At 44.5% G+C, this 16,402-nt stretch overlaps 1 protein-coding gene across 1 annotated transcript in view; it reads left to right on the forward strand.

Moving 5' to 3' along the window:
* The first annotated feature begins 1,534 nt into the window (after nt 1-1,534).
* JARID2 (jumonji and AT-rich interaction domain containing 2) overlaps nt 1,535-16,402 on the forward strand; it is a 140,174-nt gene continuing 125,306 nt past the window's right edge. Inside the window, exon 1 of the mRNA XM_075270818.1 lies at nt 1,535-2,135. Within this exon, the coding sequence (XP_075126919.1) occupies nt 2,091-2,135 (45 nt within the window). The 5' untranslated portion in view covers nt 1,535-2,090. The remainder of the gene's footprint in view (nt 2,136-16,402) is intronic.

A 16,402-nucleotide genomic window follows, 5' to 3' on the forward strand; every position in this document is an offset into this window, starting at 1 on the left:
TGTGTTTGCCGCGCACTGCCCACACGAGATTCCACTTTTTCCATGGATCAGACTGATGGGCCTTTTTTTCAGTGATCTAATTTGTCCATTTAAGGTAATACGCCTGTGAAGAAAACACGGATGCCAAATGGGATGCAACTCAATTTAGCACTTTATGTGATTATATCTTAAGGGATTCTAATCTGGGACACTCTCTCCGAAATGCAGCCCCCATTATGTCAATGACAGCCATGGCTAGTCAAACATGTCATCTGGGGAATGTAGTATCTTATGACAACATACTGGACACAGAGTGACTATTCCTTCTGGTTCATGGAGGTAGTAGTAGGGTCTTAAGCAGCAAAAACCATCCCATATGCCCTAAATCAGGGGTGGGCAATTCATTTTCCCATGGGGCCACATGAGAAATTGTAACGGTTCTAGAGGGCCATGCGCGTTGTGGCAAATTTAGCTCCACTCACTCCAAATGTCCCACAGTATTAAGTCCCTCTCCTGGTGCCCCAGTATAAACTAGCAGAAACTAGAAGGGACATTAAACTGGGGCAGCTGAAGGGGGACATTAAACTGGTGGCAACTAGAGGCTGCCCCAGTTTAATGTCACCCTCCATCTACCCCTTAGTTTAATGTCCCCCCTACATGTGCATTAAGTTTAACTGCTCCCATCTGCCCCTAGTTCCCCCCTCTTGCTCACACATGCTGTCTCTTCTCTATCATCCAGTAGCCTCCACTGCCAGCATCTTGTAGAAAGTATACAGTCCCGTGTGGCTTCGCCCACTAACGATTCATAGCCTATCCTGGTGATAGGCTATGATGACATCATCACAGGTCCTTGAACATCTGCCCCCTAGTATAATGCCCCCCCCTCCATGTGCATTCAGTTTAACTGCCCCCCTCCATGTGCCCCTAGTTCCCCCCTCTTGCTCACACATGGAGTCTCTTCTCTCTTTATCATCCAGCAGCTCCCATTGCCGGCAGCTTGCAGAAAGCACACAGTCCCGTGTAGCTCCGCCCACTAATGAGTCATAGCCTATCCTGATGATGGGCTGCGATGACATCATCATAGGTCCTTGAAAAACCTTCCAATAGCTAAGCGGGCCACCAGAAGCAGTCAGAGGGCCGGATGTGGCCCACGGGCCGCACATTGCCCGGGTCTGCCCTAAATAGTGGATATGGATGGGGGTTGTCTTCATGAAGCAAACCCCTTTAAATAGACCGCTTCACCACAAACTTCCTTAGACATAGTTCATGTACCTGACCATAGGTTGGTAATAATCCCTGTGCACCTGTAAGTCGCCTCCAGCAGGCAGCCTGCAGCGCACTCCCTAGGCCTTGCCTGATGAATTAGTAAGGCAGCACACAATACTCCATACTGGAGTTTCCTGTCATTTTGGCCGCAGATGTGAGGCTGTGTAACTGTGAGCCGCTTCTCAGATTTCTCTCATGCAGGTTCAGGGCATCCTGTAAGCTCCGCCCCGCCCGGCCATGTGACGCGCTGACGTCACGGGGACGTAGAGAGTCTTTCTCTGCATGAGGACTAGACACCACCCTGCTGCCGCTGCTATTGGTTGGAGGAGGCCGAGAAAAAAGAGACACACACACACACAGTGCAGACCTCACTGCTGCTAGAGTTCACTCTCTGGCAGCGTAAACGTGACTTCCAGCATTCGCTTTTTCATTTTCTTCTCATTATTTATGCGCCCCTTCCCCCGTTTTGTAGCCCCCTGCAGCCCCAGCTCCCCAGGTGACATTACTGTGCAACATGTAGCTGCTGAGCAGGCGCCACAACCATGTTCCTCTGGCACTGGAGACTGTGAATACTAACCACAAAGAAGCCCAGGGCGTCGTGTCTAATCCGTTCTCCTCCGGCGGCTCCAGCAATGTCTCGTCCACTATGGTTACTGTATGAGTGATCCCTCTGCATGCAGCAGCGCCAGCCACAAAGGATTGCTCTCAAGGTGAATCTGGTGACCGAGAGTCGGATTAGCAGCCGCCAGTGACCCGCACCAGCAGGATCTTTGCGTTCTGGAGCGTTTTTCCCTTTAATTCATGAGGCAGTCGTTGTCTTGTGCTGACCCTGTCTGGATCTCAGAATGAGCAAGGAAAGGCCCAAGAGGAATATCATTCAGAAGAGATATGTAAGTAGCGGCGCTATTGGGTGTTATTGTTGTGCGTGGCAGATCTCCAGGCGGACCTTTAAATGGCAAGGCTGCCTCAGCCTGCACTGACCTGACCTGACACGGTGGTGGGATTATACAATGGCTAGAAGTTTGGGGCTGGCTGGGCGCAGGCTCGGGCTTTCCTTTGTGTAGCTGCACAGCCATCCGGTGCGGGACCGGCCTGTGCACTATGGAGGGGCACTGTCGGGCCTTTGTCGCGCCGGGCGCCCCCCGGTCCTGCCTCATTGTTGCTAGAACCGCTTGTACTGGCGGTATGTTAACCCTTTGGGCTGCCGTAGCACAGATCCGCATTGCAGAGGGCATCCTAGGTGATGCCGGATCGGGCAGCCTTTGTTTGGGCTTGTGCTTAGGATGGGGTGAGCCCGGTGTGCAGGGTGTTTTCAATACATAGAAACTTGCATAGACCGCGGGCTGCCTGTGCCCCCTCCTCTCTGTATTGGAGGAACTCGTGCCACCCTACAAGGAATCGTGTCGCAGAGATTCTGCCTGGCAACATCTCAACTCCCCCAAATGGTCAGGGGGCGGTGTTTGTTTTTTTTTTTGGGGGGGTGGGGGGGTGGGGGGGGGTGGTGATGAGCCAGGAAGGGGGCGCAAGGAGGTATATGTGCTGAGCAGACCGTGGCCCATAAATCAGCCCCCTTCCCTCCCACTTGCAGCCATAAGCAAGGCTGCTGTCTGCTCGCCGGCCTGGCCCCCTCCTCCTGCCTCCCTCACATCTGCAGCCTGGTGAGAGCAACAGGTTCCACTGGACGGGCAGCCCGGCGATGAGGTGTGCCAGAAGGATCAGTGACGTCACAATGCTCTCCCAAAGCTCACGTTATAGGCTCTGTGACATGGGCAGTGAGCTGGGCACGTCATAGTAGAGGCGGGACGGCCTGCTGATGCCCTCTGGGGAATGTCAGGATGGTATATGTTACATCTGGTGACGTCACAGGCCGTGTAATGGCTGCTCTGTGCTGAGCATTACCTCACAGAGTGAAGGGCCAGAAAGACCCTGACTGTTAGCCATCAGTATGGCAGAGAATACATCTGTATTCTATATGTCTATACATAAACCATCTAGAAAATGTAGATATTTACCCTTTTTCTGTTTCACATCCATTGTGAAGAGCATTGCTATACCGACAACCACCATGCCAGTCAGCAATGGTGGCAGGTCCAGAAAATATTTGACCAAACACCCTGGCCATCTTCCAGGCTATATTATATGGGATCAGCCTGTGTGTTTGGAGAGGGCTGCAGTAGATAAATGTATACATCTGTATCCCATACACCTTATTACATGGTTCCACTGGCGGTATTCTCTTGGCCATGTGTCTTTATCCAGACCATGTCACAGGTCCATGTTGCACAAAGACTTCTCCAACGTCTTGGTGATTTTTTTTTTCTTAAGCAGACAGTCCCTCCTTCTCTTCTAGGTTAGTTGTAGGACATACAAGGTATTTCCATCACAGCAGGAATGTGAGATGTCTCGTAGACACCTATAGTTCCTAGACTTCCCACTAGATCTAGTCTCGTATTTTTAATGAAATTGGATATTGTGTAGGATGCATACTTGGTCTGTCCTTTTTCAGTAGTGTTTACGTCCCTGCAAATTCCTATAAATAGACGTATTAGGATAAGCCTTGTATTCACAGGCATTATATGTGGGACGTCCAAGAGTTTCTAGGCTTTGTACTGGTAAGATGCCAGGATAGTGGACTGACTTGACTCCAGCGCTGCGGTTTATTAACCATTTTGTAATAACGTGCGGTCACACTAGCCACATGTTCACCATACCAAATGTGTACTGTACACTCCAATACTGAGGAATTGTATGCTGTATTCTTCCATGCACAGATATATATGTACAATATAATGCTAATAGTCTGGCATCTACAAGTCAACGACAGGCCAGACCACTATGTTTTCTGGAATATTGCAAATCCAAATAAAATAAATCCTATAAGATTTCGTAAGACGTTGAGTTATAAAAACCGTACTGCAGGAGGCCTGAATGTTCCTTGCCCTTTAACATCTTCAACTTGTGGGAACAATATCATATCGATAAATCCATAGTCAAATGTATGTGGAAATCTTTAAGGAAGTTTTTTTAAATGTATTTTTTTTAGTTAAGTGGTTTAGAATACTATCTGAGTAATACTTTACTGATACCCCCTTCCAAACCCCTGTTCATATGCCATTGCTGCCCCAGGTTCCCTGTTGGTCTCTGTATTTTGGCCTTCAGTGGAGACATTTTGGCATTTATGTGGGACTGCTATGAAACATGTCTGTGCAACATCATTGGAGACCACGATACAAAGACCTGAGACCCATGTCTGCTTTTAGAGCTGAGTATTGGGCTACAATGCATACAACAGAGATGGGGGCGATTTCATAGCAGACTGCACTTCAATTATATCAGACTGCCATCCTTCCCCCATTGACTTCAGTTTGTTCCGATGCCCAGAGCAGGATAGGACTTAATCTATGATCATCCTAACGACACATCAGACCCACAATCTGCAGAGCCTTGACCTGCACACTCGGACATGTGCATGAGGCCTTACTCAGTTTATTTAATGCCACTGAATACACAGTGGCTCAGTGGTTAGCACTGTTGCCTTGCAATGCTGGGGTTCTCTATTGGTTCTCACCAGGAAGCTTTTGGTGAAACCATTCTAAGGGGCCAAACAACATTAAGTGCTTTCTTTCTAATGTTGAAAGACTTGCTGGTATCTTGCTTTTAAAGGTTTACTTCAAACATGTTTTTTTTTCTGAATGTGGTGTTTGAACTACTATACTATGCATGTGGAAAAAGTATACAGAGCATATAATATTTGGTTGATAAGTCAGTGCATAATCACATTTATAGATTTCAGATGATGGTTCCCACATCTATGTCATATATTTCTTGCCATGCCTAACCATGCTTCAAGAACAAACAGTGCAACTTGAATGAAGAATTGCTCAAGAATTTAGGGGGTGTTCCAGGATTTGGAACAACCTGGGGTGATGGATGTTGGTATAAAAGGAGAAAATAATAGGCATACTTTCCTGCCCGCTGCTGTTATCCATGCTCTGTTCCCTTCCCATTTTGTGTGCCAGGGCTCACAGTACTAGAAGCTGGTGAGTTCACATGACTGCTGGGAGGGAACTGGTGGCACCATTTTGTGATCTTACCGTTTTCTCACCAGTGAGCTCTTACGCCACTGACTGGTCTCAGCAGTTAGGTAAACATCATGTTTTCTTAAAGAAAGGGGACTGGGAGTGGACAGCAATGGACATCATACCTTTCTTTTCCATCTCAAGTTGCTCAGTGTGAACTACTTGTTTAACTAAGCTCTATTATTATTATTCAGAGCTCTGATCTATGACTTTAGCTTAGTTATATTGCTAGCAGGGAATATGAGGTAGCCCAAGGCTAGGTTGACACCAGTGTTGGCTCTCCGTTTGGGGATTCCGTTCCCTTCTTCGCTTGGAAAATGTGGAGCGTAAAGCGCTGCCAGCAGCACTTATCTCTCTGTATTTTTTTGCCCTTTTCAGGCGTAAACTTAGCGGACCCCATTATAGTATATAGGGTCCGTGGGCTTCCACAGGTAACTGCTTTTTTAAGCAGATTAGGTCTGCATTTGGGAGTTGGGGGGTTCCCAAGCGGGTACCCCAAATGGAAACCCGAATGCAGTTGTGAACCTAGTGTAATACGTGCCCCCATCCCATCATTGGCTCCCTCTTCAAGATAGATCTGTATGCTCAGATTGTGTATAAGCACAGTCTGTGATAAACAGGTCTGACAGGAGGTCAGTAATGAAAAGCTGATGTATATTACAGTAGAGGTAGAAAGGTTATAGAATACAGATTACTATCCCGCCAATGGGAATTATTAATGGGAGTATTAGCTAAATAGCATGCACATACTGAGGTAAGGGCAACCTGGAAGGTCACTTTAATGAACCAGTGGTGTTTTAGGATTGCTCATATGTTCCACAGATGGAATATGTCTTACAAAGTCTACTGGGGGTATGTAAAACTGAGGTTCTACCTGGATTAATGTATACAGTGAAGGCAGCCATATTGTGGCCTAGTTTGTCTTCCTCACCTAGTAAGTGAGGTAGACATTGTATAGGAATAGTGTTACCTACTCCAGAACTGTTAGGGTCAGTTCACACGTGAAAACCGCCTAGCTTATTTGTGCGAGGTAAAAAACCTCGAGGAGTTTTTTTGACGCTGTTTTTTGCATTCCGCGCGGTTTTTGACGAGGTTTTTGACGCGGTTTTCGCTAGCAGTTTTCGCTAGGTTTTTTTTTTCCTATATGTGCTATAGAAACTGCAGGCGAAAACCGCGCGGTTTTTTACCGCGCGGTTTTCGCCTCCCATTCACTTCTATGCAATTCTTCAGGCGTTTTCCGCCTGAAGAAAGGTCATGTCGCTTCTTCAGGCGGAAAACGCTAGGAGGAAAAAAAAAGCTAGTGGTCTACATAGACCACCATGTTAAAGGAGAGGTTTTTGAAGCGAATTCCGCTGTCAAAAACCTCCCCTTTGCCCACGTGTGAACTAGCCCTTAATGTGCTCTTAGAAGCTTTTGTTTCCCTTGTTCCTTCAAGGAGACCCGGAGTCTATGTAAATCTCTCACCTTTATTTGAACATCCAGTGCTTTTCTTTTGTTAGCTCCCCTGGTGATTCAGGGTGTAGTCATTTGGTGTGGTCAAATTGCGGTTTATTGGCACGAGACCACAAAAGCACATCAAAATGCTGCTGTTCTGTCGGGATTAAAAAAAACATCAAAAAACTGCATTTTACAATAAATTTGTAGTAACTATGCTAATAAAATTTAAGCCTGAATTGTGGGGCATCAGCTTCCCGCTGTGTTGGAAAATGAAGAGGAATTCCTCTTCATTCTCCGCCGTGTGAACGTACCCTAAGAGCATACATGTTGTCTCAGTGCCCTAAGGATACATAGTCTAAACCCAAACTGTATGTATTTACAATTTTACATACTGCTGCAGGCAAGTGCCCGGATTTTGGGGTGTTTTCGGTTATTCATATAGTAATCTTATTTATATTCCATATTATAACTGAGAAAGTAACAAACACATGCAAAAAGGACCAAAGAAAGAGGCCTGACAAGAACGCCCTTCTGACAGTGGGCAGAGATCGGTGCCAAAAGTAACTGCACCAATATCTCCAGCCCCGGGGCATATAACGGGAAAGCTGACAGTGCGCTGCATTCAGCACACAGTCTGCTTTCTAGAGGTATATAAAACCGCATGTGCAGGAAGACTTGAAAGGTCCTCTTTAATGCTTACTATGTGCTTTTGTCGAATTTGTTGTGAATATTTACCAGAACGTCTGAATGCCGTAAACCTATAGATGGCAATAATATAATAAAACTGTAAAAACCAGCCTTGTATTCACTATACACTAAAACTATAATTATCTTGCTGTTAACCCTCCCTTGTGCTACAATACCTGCCTCGAGTGCTAACAATCCCTTCCGTTTCCTCCTCTCTACTTGCAGATCTTGTCCTAAGCTGCTTCTCCATTCATTTGTGTCTTGTCACCTTGTTGCTCAGTTGGTCTCACAAAGGAATGTCTTTTCTAGCTTGATTTGTATTGTTTCTACTGTGGTATTTTACATTGTTATGCTTTTGTGCAGGCTAGTCGTTTTCTTCAAGTGTGTTCATTTTGAGCAGAAAGAAAGGAGCATAGCAACCATCATCTGCTAATTCTTCCAGCTGTTCCATTATTCATTTTGCTACTCCCATCCCCCATTCACTTGCCTCTTCTAGGCCTCTCGCACTTGCACCTGTTTCTTACTATGCCAGACGCCGTGCACTTTGGTGCATTAATTTTGCCTGAAACATCTGGATCTCCGATTCTTGTTTGGGTTACCTTTTTAATCTGTGATGGGTTTTTTTCCCCAAGTGAATGTTATTTGCTGTACTTTTAATGGTATTATTTACAGTTATGCATGATATTTCTGGTAAAGCAATTATCTAACAAGAATATCACCTCTTTATATAGAAGCCAATGCATGGATCAGCTGATCAGAAGTCACAGTTCCCGCTTTCCTAAACATCGCCAATCGGCTGAGGGCATCTGCAACCTTTATCTATTTTTTTCTGCATTGAATCAAATCAATATTAAGTTTTGAAGTCTAAAGTGAAATTTTAGGCAAACTTTTGAGAAAGGAGTGTATCGCCTCCCCCCCAATCATAGTAAACTGTCACTACCATGTCATAGAGCACATTACAGTGATAAACTGATACACATAAAGGTATGTTTTGTAGATTTGGAGACTCTTGTGGCAAAAAGGCAAAAAGTGTTGTAGTTATAATAACTTTATTGGCTAACCAGAAAAATTACATTTGCAGGCTTTCACAGTGGCTCCTTTTTTCAGGCTTTCCAAATGAATGCCTCACTTTCAGCTACTCTAAATCTTAAAGAGGACCTTTCACCACTTTTGGGCACATGCAGTGTTATATACTGCTGGAAAGCTGACAGTGCGCTGAATTCAGCGCACTGTCTGCTTTCCCGATCTGTGCCCGGTGTAAAGAGCTTACGGTGCCGGTACCGTAGTGCTCTATGGTCAGAAGGGCGTTTCTGACCATTAGCCAGAGACGTCCTTCTGCCTCGCGGCGCCAATCACGCTGTGCTGTGGAGCGGGGAGGAACTCCCCCCTCCCGCTCCTGATAATGCTGGTCTATGGACGAGCTGTGTGAGCAGAGGGAGGGGGCGTTCCTCCCCGCTCCACAGCACAGCGCGATAGGCGCCGCGAGGCAGAAGGACGTCTCTGGCTAATGGTCAGAAACGCCCTTCTGACCATAGAGCACTACGGTACCGGCACCGTAAGCGCTTTACACTGGGCACAGATCGGGAAAGCCGACAGTGCGCTGAATTCAGCGCACTGTCAGCTTTCCAGCAGTATATAACACTGCATGTGCCCAAAAGTGGTGAAAGGTCCTCTTTAAATACATTTCCTGAACAAAACCATATACATCAATATTAAGGGCTAGTTCACACGAGGCTATCCACGTCTTAATCCGCCCCTTTCAATGGTGGTCTATGGAGACCACTAGTTTTCTTTTTTCCGTGATCGGCAGCTGCCGATAGCGGGAAAAAAAGAAGCAAGCTGCCCTTTCTTCAGGCGGAAGCTACGGCGCACTGAGCCGTGGCTTCCTTCTAGTGGCAGCACCCTCCGATGTCGGCTCATTCATTTGAGCTGGCTGCGGAGGGGAAAGCCGCGATGGTCGTGGCAGGTGGGTTTTGACCCGAGTGTGACACGGCTCGCCGCCTCTCTCTCTGTGTCAAAACCCGCCCCACGTGTGAACGAGCCGTAACACTATACAAACTATATTCTCCCATAAACCTACAGGTTGGCCAAGATATCTGAGATGGAACAGCTATCAGTCACAACACACAAAAAATAAAAATGATATATATCACAATCTACAGCCAAGCTTTATGGTACAAATAGATCAGTTCATACTGTAAATACCGGAAAGCCATGCTAACATTAAGGAATACCTTCATACAACAGGGATATTGTCCATAGGCTGTAGATGAGCAGACCCATAGAGCTACAAGAATTCCAAGGAGCAGTGTCTTAGAGTACAAGCAGATGACATCAGCAGAGCGCCCCTAGTGGTTACATACGACCCTCAAATCAATATGTTGTGGAAAATTGTTACTAACCTTCACCTTTCACAGGGACAAGAAACTGAATGACGTGTTTCCAGATTTGTCTATCCTTGCATACAAACAACCATGGGCCATGGAAGGTGGAAAAAAAATAAAAATAACTCTTCTGTACCTTAGGTCTGGTCCTGTTGCTCAAGTGTCTGAGTTGTTGTTTTTTTTTTTTTGGACAACCCCTTTAAGTAATCTCCTGGTTAGAAGTATGCACACCTTATCATCAGTGACTGGTACGTTTCCATTCAACAGCAAAAAAATTAAAGACTTCTACCTATATCTTGTCATTAAAGAATGTCAACATACCAAATACAGAAGGACTATAACATTTCTGGGACATTTAGCTGTATGTCCTCCAATGTGGTACACATGACACCAAGTACCAGGCCACAGCTTGTCACACTTACTAGTATTGGTTATAAAAGATTTCTTCAAGAATGACAGAGAAAAATTTGGGAATTCAAGCTGGTAATAAAACTCAGATCACTGACTGACAAAAGGACCCAATCTAACACTTGGATTTATGAGACACAATTGAGCCCGTCCATCAGACTGACTCCAAACCATCCCCTCCCCCAACTCCTCACCCCTATAACCTCAGTTTATTACTCTAAACTTATCTTTATTGAGGAATCTCCTCATTAAGTAATTGTCTTTGGGTAGCATCTTGCGGTGTTCTGGTGAGGTCTCAGCCATTCTCAAATTAGGGTGGGGAGTGTTGGCCCCACATCTATCTTTTATTGACGACATATCCTAAATTTGGGCCTGGAGTTTCATTTTAAGCACTTCCTGCCTATTTTATCTGCTACTCTTACAAATGCCATAAGTAGGTTCTTCCTGTTAGGTTTCCCCATGGCTGAGTGTTGTATTTTGTGTGTCAGATGTGTTTTTTGTTTTGTTTTTTTTTTTTGGTAACTTTCTACAGTCTGGCTAATGAAAACACAAAGTGCTTCATGCAGATTGTGGGCATAGACAAGTACATTTTACTTATCTCTTGTCTATATATGTATTAAAAAAAGCAACCCAGCTATATGTCAAAATGTGGTCTATTGCTCACCTATGAGTCTGCCTACACACTAAAAGGAAGTGCAGGAAGTGAATGTACAATGTGTAAGTAGTTCCACAGAGAGGAAGCTGTCTCTTCTTTCTTTTATTAAAAAATCCAAAACCCCACAAATCTACTAAAACTATAATATAGGTTTAATAACGTGTATTTTTTTTCCTGCTCACAAAACAATAGAATTAAAGAGGACCTTTCACCGATTTGGGCACAGGCAGTTCTATATACTGCTGGAAAGCCAACAGTGCACTGAATTCAGCGCATTGTCGGCTTTCCCGATCTGTGCCCCAGGTAAAGGGCTATCGATCCCGGTACCTTAACGCTTTACAGTCAGAAGGGTGTTCCTGACAGTCTGTCAGGTACGTCCTTCTCCACAGTGAGCGGGGAGGAAAGCCCCCTACCCTCCTGATAATACTCGTCTATGGACAAGGAGTGTGAGCAGAGGGAGGGGGCGTTCCAGCGATAGGCGCTGCTGTGGAGGAGGACGTACCTGAGTGACTGTCAGAAACGCCCTTCTAACTGTAAAGAGCTACGGTACCAGGACCGAAAGCTCTTTATCCGGGGCACAGATCAGGAAAGCCGACAGTGCGCTGAATTTAGTGCACTGTCGGCTTTCCAGCAGTATATAGAACTGCCTGTGCCCAAATCGGTGAAAGGTCCTCCGTACTATGTAATAAGTTGAGCACTATATAGCCTCACTGAGACTTATACATGGCACGTCTCATGATGATATGAGGTGCACAACACCAAGGAACAGCTTATTAGTCGCCCCACACTATTAGATCCGGCGGGCTGCCCAGCATCTTAAAGGGATCCTATCTTTCAAACACATTTTTTTTCTAACTAACACGTAGGCATAGTCTTAAGAAAGGCTATTCTTCTCCTACCTTTCGTTGTCTTCTCTGCGCCACTGTTCGCTTGAAATTCCGCTTTTTCTCGGTATGTAAATGAGTTCTCTCGCAGCACTGGGGTGGGTACCAGCGCTCAAATAGCACTGGGGGGGGGGGCGGCCCCAATGCTGCTAGAGAACTCTCCAGCTCTGCCTCCATCTTCTGGAACGAGGTCTTCACTGGGTCGTCTTCCGGCGGTGTCTTCTAACTTCTAGGCCTCGGGCCTAGGGCAAGCCCACTGCGTGTGCCCACTAGTCACGAGAAAATGGCCACAGTATATGATAGAAAAAGCACGAGTGATGAAACATCGACTCAATCCAAACCTACAATCCATGAGGCAGGTGGATGGCAGCACTTCAGATGCACACAAAAGAGACATCTCCCGAGCACTTATACAGAATCCGTTACTAATAGTAATATAGTTTTATCATTCTAGTGTGAGTGTACCACTAGTAATCACATGGGAAAAGGCATATAATTTGTAAGTTTTGTAACTTCATTCAACGTCATACACTATAGAGCCCTACCTTAAAGAGTCTGATCTACATCGCTACTTTGTGAAAGAGTATAAGGAGAAAGGTTGTAGATTGCAATGCCTGAAGCCATCAGTCTAGACCAGACCTGGGCAATGAAAGGCCCGCATAGCTTTTGGAAGTTTGTTCAAGGACCTGTAATGACATCATCACAGCCTATCACCAGGATAGGCTATGACTCTTTAGTGGGCGGAGCCACACGGGACTGGGTGCTTGCTGCCAGCAAAGGAGGCTGCTGGATGATAAAGAAGAGACAGCATGTGTGAGCAAGAGGGGGGAACTAGGGGCAGCTGTAGGGGGCAGTTAAACTGAATGCAGATGGAAGGGGGACATTAAACTAGGGGGCACATGAGAGGAACATAATACTGTGGGACATTTAGAGGGAAACGTTATAATGTGGGGGTGTATAATGTTAGGGTGACTGTAGGAGGATTATACTTTGAGGGGGCACATGGAAAGATGATTAAGAATTGGCGGAGGCAGAGTAGAAGTGGGTGGAGCTAAATTTGTCACGGTGCGCGTGGCCCTCTAAAACCGTTACAATTTCTCATGTGCCCCCTTGGGAAAATTAATTGCCCACCCCTGGTCTAGACGTAAAAATCAAAGTATGCTTATGAAAGAGAATATGGATAACATCTTGTAAAGTCTTTTTCACATATCACTGTTTTCACCAGTGATTTGTATTGGCATGTGGCTTTTGAATACACTTCGCTCATGCAAAACACCATAAAAAGGCTTTTGGGGGACTACTTTTGGGTAGTGTACCTCTTAGTGAGAGATTGTAGACATGCCTCTGATGAACTCAGACATTTTGTGCAGTTGACCAACTTTAAGAGGAGGAAGCAGGATGGATGTTTTGATTGCCTGCCATCTAGACTGTTGTGACCTAGCTGTTAGAAGGTGTTAGGAACAGTGGTTATGTGAGGGCATGAACACAAAGTGAAAGGGCTCTGGACGGCCCAGTCGCACCAAGGAACATTTCATCTGCCAACAAGTGCGAGCTGCTCCCACAGTCTTGTTCTTCACCATCCAGAAACACGTCACCTTCATTACACAACCCTGTCTCTGCCTGGACCTTTTCCAGATGCTTAGAAGAAAATTTGGTGTGACGTCATTCATTACTTGTCCTACTATTGACAGCAAGCAACCATTACTTTAGTTTGCAGTGGTGTTGTGAATAGCAATCTTGACTGGAACTTTGTTGTTTTAACAACAAAATGGTTGGGTTGCAGCATGGAGGACTCTTGAAGAGCACTTCAATCCTGCCTTTGCTGTAGTGTGACTCTTCCCCCAACTGCTGGAGTGAAGATCTCGGGAGCAATCCAAGAGATACCAACAACTCTGTAATATATTCAGGACATCCTGAGATCATATGTTGCCACCACCTTTTTTTTTTCAGCAGGATAATACTTGTCCACATACAACAAGGTTTTCTCAGGAATGTCTCAACAAAACTTCAGCACTATCTAGGCTTACCTACTATATTTATCGCTAGTTGATCATTTATGGGACCAACTGGAACTCCAATTTATGTGTGCAAGATTTGTAAGCTCAGCTGCAACGTTTGCGGGCAGATATGCCACAGGGTGCTATTTGTATTCCTCCATGCCCAACCATTTCTCCTCTTGTATCTAGGCCAGAGGTGGACCAGGATAGTAAAGACTCCTTTTGTGTGTATAGGTTTTCCCAATAAGTGTATAATTTTGCACTAATACTTTATTCGCATATATCATGATTACACTGACAGAGTTTCATTCGATTCCTATAACTTGGTGTAGTGGTGTTTTGGTTTTTATGTCAGGTCGGCATATCGGCATCCCCTTATTACATGTACATAAAAGATGCGATAAACTAACAAGTGCTTGGTTGTTTGACTGATCACAAAGAATGTTTCCATGGCCTGCCTCTGTCTCTGCCAGCTGTAATGAAAAGTGTCGAGCAGGGTTCAAAACCAATATTGTGGTACATCCTTGGTGCCAAGAAAGGGACATGTGCAAAGTTAGTTAATGCCCCCTATTATGTGTTGTATTTCTGTACAATCCCTGATGGAAGCAGCTATTGAACCAAAGTCTGTACCTTAACTAAAAGGGAACATGGCGACATAGGGATTTTTTTGTTGAATTAATCTAAACCATGATATATTTATATATTATAGTGCTTATATCATTATCATACAGAATATTCGTGCCAAGTTTGGGTTGCTTCACTACAAAGTTCTTAGATATGGTACTAAAAACCATGAGCTTTTCTAAAAGAGCTGTGATTTTGTAAAACCTCAGCATTTTGTTCCATTTGGAAACATTGAGTTCTAAAATGCAGCAAAGTGTGTGAATATAGCCCGAGTGGCTCTAGGCTAAAACAATCTCCACTTGTGTAGAATTTTCTAGAAGTGTTCATGCTTTTCTGTGGTGTTGGGTTCTTTGTTTTCATGTTGCCATCTTTGACTCAGCGGCTGTTGTAGTTTGTCATAATTTTTAATTTTTTTTTTTCCCAATGATTGCTTGTAACCTCTGTCAAGATGCATTTTGGCACGAGAAGTTGTTTTGACTTTATTTGGCAGAGAAGCTTGTCAGTATAGCTGTTGCTATATAAAGGAAACATGCAGAATTGTCAGATTTGTGGCAGATGGCATTCACTTCTTTACTGACACATGACAGTTCTCGTATGGTCTGACATTGCATGAGGGTTTTTTTTGTCAGGTCTAGCATTGAAGTTGTGTGGTTGCTTTTATTTTTTTTATAAATTTAAGTTGAGGCCGGAGCCCCACATAGCGGAAATGTCTTGATTTTTCTGCAGCAAAAACCCAAGCATTTTACAGTAACTGCGAAGTGGATGGGATTCTGGCGCATTGCAGAAAAATCCCCACAGCCGACATGCAGACATGCCGTGATTTGAAAAACCCTTGCGTTTTTTGTAAATTGCAACATGTCAGTTATACATACAGAAACTAAAGGTATAATTGACCAGAAAATCCACAGCCAGAAACTCTGAAGACTTTCTGAGAAAAGCACTGCAGGAAAAACCACCATGCGCTTCCGCCATGTTTTTTTCCAGCAGCGCCTTTTGGCTGCAGCTGTCACATGTGGCGGGTGCGGTTTCTGCCTCAAGACAACAACGGAGCTGCAGGAAAATCGCCAGAGCCTCGGGCACATGTTGCATATGGTTTTATTTATTTATTTCACGTCCCCCAGCCTAATAAATAGATAAAATTTTAGGTTGGACAACCCCTTTAAATGTTTTGGTGACATTTTTATTGTTCATTGTAGATATTTTTGACCCTTTTATTTCTTTACATTACGTTACTATTTAACCAACACAAAATCTGCTTCAATATACGTATGTAGATCCATTCAATATCCTGGTTTGTGAGGGACCTGTTAAATTATATTTTGTTCATTACTGTGATATAATATAATATCTGCCTTCTATATACATTGGTAACAATACTGAAATTTTAACGTTTGTGTGTTGCCTGTATTTCTAATTCAGTCTCTGCCTCCTGAAATCTTGTCTTGTGTGATTGTTGCTTCTGTGGGGTTTTGCAAGTTTCTAAAATGCTCATTAAGGTCAACTTTTTAAGGTTTTTCTAAAGAACTGGCCACTAATGTAATTCAGGATATTTGAAGGGGGAGGGCGCGAGGCCTGTGGTTGACAATGATAGTCTTACGATATTGTGAAAACCAGTTCTCTGTAAAGGTCCAGCTGGGCTGCTCGCTTAATTCATTGCTCCATGGTGGGATCACCACAGCTGCTGGAAGCCCTTTACAAATGCAAAAAAGCTGTCAGTGTTTGTTCATCAGCGACACATGTGATGGGGCCAAGTTTAGGAACCTATGGTAGGGTGCTGCACATAAAATGGAAATATAATTGAGAACATCATTTGTTTTTTATGGCTTCTTTGTTCCTTCTAAAATTTGAACTGCTTTCTCTAGAATACAAGCTGACTTATATTTCTAATAGGAAAAAAAAATGGCTTTAGTAGGATGGTTGGTTGGCTTGTCGTGTTTTTTTTTTTTTTTCTTTTGATGCAGTGTTTTTAGAATGTTAAAATATCTCCCCATTTTGGTAAAAT

Source organism: Leptodactylus fuscus, chromosome 4 (assembly GCF_031893055.1).
Source record: "Leptodactylus fuscus isolate aLepFus1 chromosome 4, aLepFus1.hap2, whole genome shotgun sequence".
Taxonomy (NCBI): Eukaryota; Metazoa; Chordata; class Amphibia; order Anura; family Leptodactylidae; genus Leptodactylus; species Leptodactylus fuscus.